Source organism: Marmota marmota, unplaced genomic scaffold (assembly GCF_001458135.2).
Source record: "Marmota marmota marmota unplaced genomic scaffold, marMar, whole genome shotgun sequence".
Lineage (NCBI taxonomy): Eukaryota > Metazoa > Chordata > Mammalia > Rodentia > Sciuridae > Marmota > Marmota marmota.
The window spans coordinates 15,830,143-15,837,626 of NW_025999869.1; the positions used below are offsets into that span (position 1 = coordinate 15,830,143).

A 7,484-nucleotide genomic window follows, 5' to 3' on the forward strand; every position below is an offset into this window, starting at 1 on the left:
GCTGCTGCAGCTGAGGTCCGAGCTGCTGCTGTTGCCGCCTCCTCCGGCGTCCGAGGGCGCCCCCTGCAGGCCCGAGCTGCGTCCGGTGCAGCCGCGGGCCCTGCAGGTCAAGGCCGAGAAGCAGGAGCTGGGACCCGCCTTGGACCCGTCGACTGGCCCTCGGAGGGCGGTCGAGGCGGGCCCTAGAGCTTGCAGAGCGGCCAAAGTGGAAGGCCCCGGGCCGGCCCTCGACAGCCGCCGAGGAGACGAGAAGAAGGGCAAGCTGGAGGCCGAGGAGGTCATGAGGGATGCAGCAAAAGGCAGGGAAGGCAAAAGCCTGACGGCTGTCGGAGAAGGAATCATCAAAACTGAGGAGCCCGAGAGACTCTCGGAGGACTGCAGGCTTGGCGCGGAGCCGGCCTCCAATGGCTTGGGCCATGGCAGCAAGGAGGTCATCCTAGCCCAGCCGTCTAGTGCTTTTGGGCCGCACCAGCAAGACCTCAGGATCCCTTTGACTCTCCACACTGTCCCCCCGGGGGCCCGGATCCAATTTCAGGGACCTCCACCTTCTGAGCTGATAAGGTTGACCAAAGTTCCCCTGACACCAGTGCCTATTAAAATGCAATCCTTATTGGAGCCTTCTGTAAAAATTGAAACCAAAGATGTCCCGCTCACCGTGCTTCCCTCAGACGCAGGTATTAGACGGCAGGGGAATCTGGTTTTCAAACTTCGCCTATGTTGCCCCATAGCAGACATGTCAGCAGTTCAGAAGCCTAAAGTAGAAAAATAAAATCATGGAACTGATTCTTAGTCTGCACAGGTATCACTTCTGATTGACTTGTACGTATACCAGTAAAATACACTTAACACGTTCAAGAGTCCCACATAGTTTTAAAGAATGTTTTAAGGACCAGTAAACAATAAGATTTAGCTAATTTTTGTACACAAAAAATAGAAATATTCTTGCTAGACAGTGGCAAAGCCTTCAGTTTATATGCTACAAAAAATCAACATTAAATATATCCTATTATAGTAGGTCAATACTAAGTATTAAGAAATAGAAGAAACAGTGGTGTTTATACCCATTATGGAGGTTATCTTCTTCAAAAATGAACAATTAACGTTTTTCTAGGAGAAAACAATAAATGATTAAATGTAACTAGTCTAAAAACTTTTAGGACACTTTCTATTTTTATTGTATTTTCTAAACACTTTTATGTTTATTGTTTGTTTTTACTTTATTGATTTCACCTACCCACCTTATTTGCTTGTTTTTATCTTCCCTAGTTTTGACTTTGCTTTCATTGTCTAAAAGAAATAATAGAATAGTTATCTTTACACTACATTTCTATCCTTTACTTTAATAATTTTATAAATCAAGTAATCCTACAATAAAGAGAAAAATATAGGAAGTTTACAGACAGTATTTTTATGAACTGCATAGAAATGTGAAGCTAGCCAATTTTCTTTATTTGAACAAGCTGTGACTCTTGAAATTCACTTTTATTTATTTTTTCCTGTTTATCTTGTAGAACAGTTTAGTTGGACAGGAGCTTCATCATCACAGTGAAATACAATTAATATAGTATTATAAGTATTTTTGCTTCAAAGGACATTATAGCACCATGTAAATTAGTTCCTTTACACATATAGATAACATCTACTTAATGGTAGACTTATAGTCCTGAATAAGTCATAGTTTTTCTCCTCTAATGATGGAGTGTTTTTTAGTGGTAAATAAATGTTAATTATTGTTAGAGGTTTTAATAAAGCTCAAAGGAATAATAAACCAGCAATTTACTGTGTCTTCAACATTATTATTTCATCAAAAGAGTCCTTCTAAGCTATAGTTTTGAATGCTGAGTTCAGGGATTATAAGGAATTCTGGAATATTAGTGATTCTTTGGCTGTATTGAAGTGTATAATTTCTTTGGATACTTAAAAAATAAGTATAGATGAAGGTACACTTCACTTTATGGTTGTATGTGTGTCACATTAATTTAGTCTCTTAATTTTTGTCATGTAGGAATACCAGATACTCCCTTCAGTAAGGACAGAAATGGTCACGTGAAGCGACCCATGAATGCATTTATGGTTTGGGCAAGGATCCACCGGCCAGCACTAGCCAAAGCTAACCCAGCGGCCAACAATGCAGAAATCAGTGTCCAGCTCGGGTTAGAGTGGAACAAACTTAGTGAAGAACAAAAGAAACCTTATTATGATGAAGCACAAAAGATTAAAGAAAAGCACAGAGAGGAATTTCCTGGTAATCAAATGAAATAAACAAAGTCTCTTTCTAACTTATTTTAAATTTATTTAGATACAAATTAAATTAGGTTGAGATGGAAGGACAAAAATGTGTAATTTTTTCCTAATCTGATAATGTGCAAGAAAGGGAATAGTGACCATTGTTATAGTAATGATTGATATACAAAGCATAAGTTTTCTTAAATGGAAATAAGTGGGGGGATATCTGAGTGGTCTCATATTTACCAACTAATGCAAACCAGGGGACATACAGTTTTACTGTAGTTTTGATTAAACCTAGACAGAAACATATATAGATAATGGCATAAATTTAATGGCAATAAATATCTACATTTCTGGGGTATACTGGATATATTAAAATCATGGCAACAGAAATGTACAGTATGTACTTAAAAGATAATGAAAAAGCAAGGACTAATACCATATTATATGGTTATTAGAACATCATCCTGTCTTTTGATTGATACACTTATTCCCTTCATGTTATAATTAAATGAATCTGATTCTTTCCCAGCAGCAATGATGTTGAGATTAAGCTTAGGTAATTACACAGTATATGGCTAACATAACTACACAGGATTCAAAAGAATTAGTTTTTTTCCCTCGAAATATGAGCAAGGCGTCTTAGGAGGGAAGATCAGAGGTAGTAACTACAGAGAATCAGTGATTCTTCTGGTTATGCATTAGCTACAATTGCCCTAGTGTTACTCTTCTGACTTTGAAAGGAAATTGAGTTATTTATGGTTTTGGAAATTGCTAGGTATAGAAGAGTGACTCTTTTTAAGCATAAAAATAGTGACTAGTTATTAATGTCTATTGTAGACAATGTTATCTTATGGAAAGGGAGGAAACAGGAGGAAATGAATAAAGTCTTATGGGGAGACATTGCTTTAGGAAAAATAAAAATAGGAGAGGAATGGCTTTTGGATTTAAACTCAATGGCTTTGAGGTAGATTCTGCTGCAATTCAGTGTGTCACTGTATATAAGATATTTGACTTTCAGCTATGGGTTACAAAAGTGACAACTAGTTAGAAGCTATATGCCTATATATGTTAACTTGCACAATGGAGGAGTCATTCACAGAAATTTTATTATAGAAATGGAAAATATGCTTTTAAAAACTTTGAATTATATTACATTTCTAATTTAACAAAAAAGAATTATTTAAAGGCTAATTAGTCTGTACTTTTATATTAAAAAGTCTATCTTCTTCTATAGGTTGGGTTTATCAGCCTCGTCCAGGGAAGCGAAAACGCTTCCCTCTAAGTGTTTCCAATGTATTTTCTGGTACCACACAGAATATTATCTCTACAAATCCTACAACAATTTATCCTTATCGCTCACCTACCTACTCTGTGGTAATTCCCAGCCTACAGAACACCATCACTCATCCAGTTGGTGAGTTGGTTTTATTGTAGATTACTATTTTTTAAATAGCTGCATGAAAATTTTAGCTCAAGTTGAAATGTTGTTTCTGAGAGGTGTAGATATTAGGCTTAGAATTTAGAAAAACAATATTAATGGAGGGGAATCAAAAAAAGAACATTAAATAGGAGAAGGAAAAATTTCAGTAGACCACGAAATACTTGGTTTGCCAGAGTAGCAAATGTGTAAAACCTCACCTTTTAAGCAAGTCAGGATGAGCCCTTAGATTAGTCAGATAATGCAGGAAACGACTGGCGACTGGCGTAATTTAGTAGGAAGTAGGAGTGTCTTCTCACTCTTAGCATAAAAGAAAGTCTCACTAATGGGGTATGAGGCATCCTGTTCTGGAACTTAGTAATAACACTGATCTGTTAAAGACCATTCTCTTGATGCCCTAGAAATGCAGTGGAAGTTATTCATTTTCTATAAAATATTTGTTTGGGTTATTGTATTCTTTCTCTCTAAATTTATTCTCTATTATCAGTTACTTTATTTATTTGTGGTATTGGGGATTGAACACAGGGGTACTCAACAACTGAGCTACATCACCAGTCCTTTTTATTTATTTTGAGACAGGGTCTCACTAAGTTGCTGAGGCTGATCTTGAACTTTTGATCCTCCTGCCTCAGACTCCTGAGTAGTTGAGATTACAGGTGTGTACCATGGTGCCTGGCTCTATTATCAGTTCTTTATAACATGTCTATCTACTGATTGTAGGAGCTCAAAATTGAGAACCTTGTATCTTAATAACTTGTTGTTAGGCTATCCATCATTGGTTTGTTCTTCCTGAACTTATTTTAACCATGTAAAATAACCATATAAAAAAGCTCTTAGGAAGAGCTTTATCCATTGACTGTTTGCTATCACTTGTTAAAGTCTTCCTGATGACAAATCTACCCCTGTGAGAGGTATAGGTATCTTGGAAATTAACTTATTAGCATTTTAAGCATTTTCAATGTTTCTTTTACTGTATCATTTTAGCAATCAGTAGCAATAAAGCCATATCCAAGATGCCTAGACTCAAGAAAAAGATTCAGAAAGTTAATCTTGTAACCTTTTCCCCCTCCCAGCATAGTCAGGCACTCTTACCCTTTACCGTTTGGTAGTATTGCCTTTAATCTTGTATTTTAAAATAGGCTTATTTATGTCTGTCTTTATTTTTTTTGTTTTAATGCTTTTTTTTTCTTTTTGTGATATTGGGGATTGAACTTGGGCAATCTACAACTGTCCCAGATATTTATCTATTTATTTTATTGGTGCATTATAATTATATGTAATAGTGGGATTTTTTTGTTAAGTTACATGCACTTAAAATGATTTGGTCAGTTTCATTCCCAGAAGTAACTCTGTTTACCCTTTTCTCCTCCCTCCTTTTGGTCCCCTTTGTCTACTAGTCTCCTTTATATTTTCATGGCATCTTCCCTCTTATTTTCCCTTTTTTCTCTCCAGTTTCCACATGTGACAACATATGATCATTGACTTTCTGAGTCTGGCTTATTTCACTTCCAGCCCTTTATTTTTTATTTTTGAGGACTTGCAATCTTCCTGCCTCAGCTTCTTATATAGCTGGGACTGTAGGAACTTGCCACTATGCCCAGCATGCTATGTTATTTGTGATTTCTATTTTCATAATACATGTTTCTCCATTTTATTCCTAAGACTTCATTTAGATCTGCTGCATCCACTGTTAAATACTATCTTTTTGCTTTCTTTCTTTCTTTCTTTTTTTTGTTGAGGTGGTGGGTATCAGGGATTGAACTCAGTGTCACTCAACTCCTGAGCCACATCCCTAGCCCTAATTTGTATTTTATTTAGAGACAGAGTCTCACTGAGTTGCTTAGTCATCTCGCCATTGCTGAGGCTGGCTTTGAACTAAAGATCCTCCTGCCTCAGCCTCCTTAAATACTGTATGCTTTCTAAAAAACATTTTTATCAATGTTCTTATTTGAAGCAGTAGAAATTAATAATATACTATATTAATTTTATTCCATACAAAGTTATGAGAAAACTGGAAGGTTTTCTTCTAATGTTGCCCAGGTTCTTTCATCTGTGATGTTATATATAAGTATTGTAGACAGAATTATAGGAAGAAATTTATAATCGTACACAATAATAACCAAAGACAAGGTAATGATTTATTTTTAACAATAGCCTTTTTTTATGGTGGGAACTAATATCAGTAAATATTCCATTCTTGGATCTCAAATAACAATTAGATAATTTTATTTTATAAACATAGTTTGAGAATTATTTTCCCAGATACCTATCTTAATAATAAATATTTATATGCTGCTATGCTGTCTAATCATACAGATTTTAAATATGTTATCTGAAGGCTGTTCTCATCAGCATATTATATTACTTAGAGGAGTTAGTATAACTTGCAAATTTCACTGTAATATTTCATATTCTAAATAATTTATAAAACTGTTAATAACAAATTATAGCACAGATCTTTTGAGGAATCAGTTTTACTTTCTCATCATCTACAGATGATAATTTTTATACCTTCCTCTTTTGTTGTTTCTTTCAACTACTTTTATATTCTAAATATAAAGTCATGGAAATTTCATTTTTTAAGCACATTTGTTTTATTTCCATGGAAGAGAGATGTCAGAGTAGTGTGACTTTTCTCTTAAAAAAAAATTTATATTCTATTTTTTTTTTCTAGCAAGTTTTGTATTCTAACTTGATAGTGTATTGATTTGATCAGGTTTCGGGTATAGAAAATAGACTTACCAAGCTAGAGTACTCAAGGTCAGCATTTTCAATAGCCAGAAGTTTTGTTGACTTTCCAAAAATGCTCTTGGAAGAGGCCATTTGTATTCACTTTATCTAATATTTTATCAGTTTTGCCTTTGAATTTCACTTTAATTCTTAGATGAATACTACCTAAGATTATTTTTATTCATTCTGTTCTCTTGGATTAAAACATTTTGTGAACTTGCCATCTTACTGTAGTTAACCTAATATTCTTAACCTAGCTGCTGTCAAAGTTAATTAGGATTTAGAAATCTTTGTAAGGTCTTCAGTAGGAAGGAGTTTATTGAGTCTCTCTCGTCTTTTGTATTATAATGACTAAATGATTCCATTGATTTTCTTCTTTCTGTTAAAATATTTAGAAAGTCAATTCATATTGACTTTGAGATCTCTCAGACCTGGTTACTTAAGCTTTCCTTAGTGCTAATTTTTATTTGCATATAACTTACAATATTTGAATTTATTTGTTTTGCACATTAGGACAAGCTTTTAATGGGATCAATTTGATTTTGGACAGTTAGTCATAGCAGCTGTTGATCTGGGAGTACATATTTTTTCCTTCTGTGTTGTTAGCATTTATCATATAAAATAACCCTCAACTTTTTTCCCCACATCCTCGCCAGCACTTGTTGTTGTTTGACTTCATAATGGCTGCCAATCTTACTGGAGTGAGATGGTATCTTAGGGTGGTTTTGATTTGCATTTCTCTGACAGCTAGAGATGGTGAGCATTTTTTCATGTACTTGTTGATTGACTGTATGTCCTCCTCTGAGAAGTGTCTGTTCAGGTCCTTGGCCCATTTGTTGATTGGGTTGTTTGTTCTCTTATTGTCTAATTTTTTGAGTTCTTTGTATACTCTGGATATTAGGGCTCTATCTGAAGTGTGAGGAGTAAAGATTTGTTCCCAGGGTGTAGGCTCCCTATTTACCTCTCTTATTGTTTCTTTTGCTGAGAAAAAACTTTTTAGTTTGAGTAAGTCCCATTTGTTGATTCTAGTTATTAACTTTTGTGCTATGGGTGTCCTATTGAGGAATTTGGAGCCCGACCCCAC

At 35.4% G+C, this 7,484-nt stretch overlaps 1 protein-coding gene across 1 annotated transcript in view; it reads left to right on the forward strand.

The window, feature by feature from the left end:
* Position 1: 1 nt before the first annotated feature.
* Positions 2–7,484, forward strand: part of Sox30 (SRY-box transcription factor 30) — a gene marked incomplete at its 5' end in the record, with an annotated part of 42,378 nt that continues 34,895 nt past the window's right edge. Inside the window, 3 exons of the mRNA XM_015492570.2 lie at positions 2–674; positions 2,006–2,245; positions 3,467–3,646. Coding sequence (XP_015348056.1) covers positions 2–674; positions 2,006–2,245; positions 3,467–3,646 — 1,093 coding nt within the window. The remainder of the gene's footprint in view (positions 675–2,005; positions 2,246–3,466; positions 3,647–7,484) is intronic.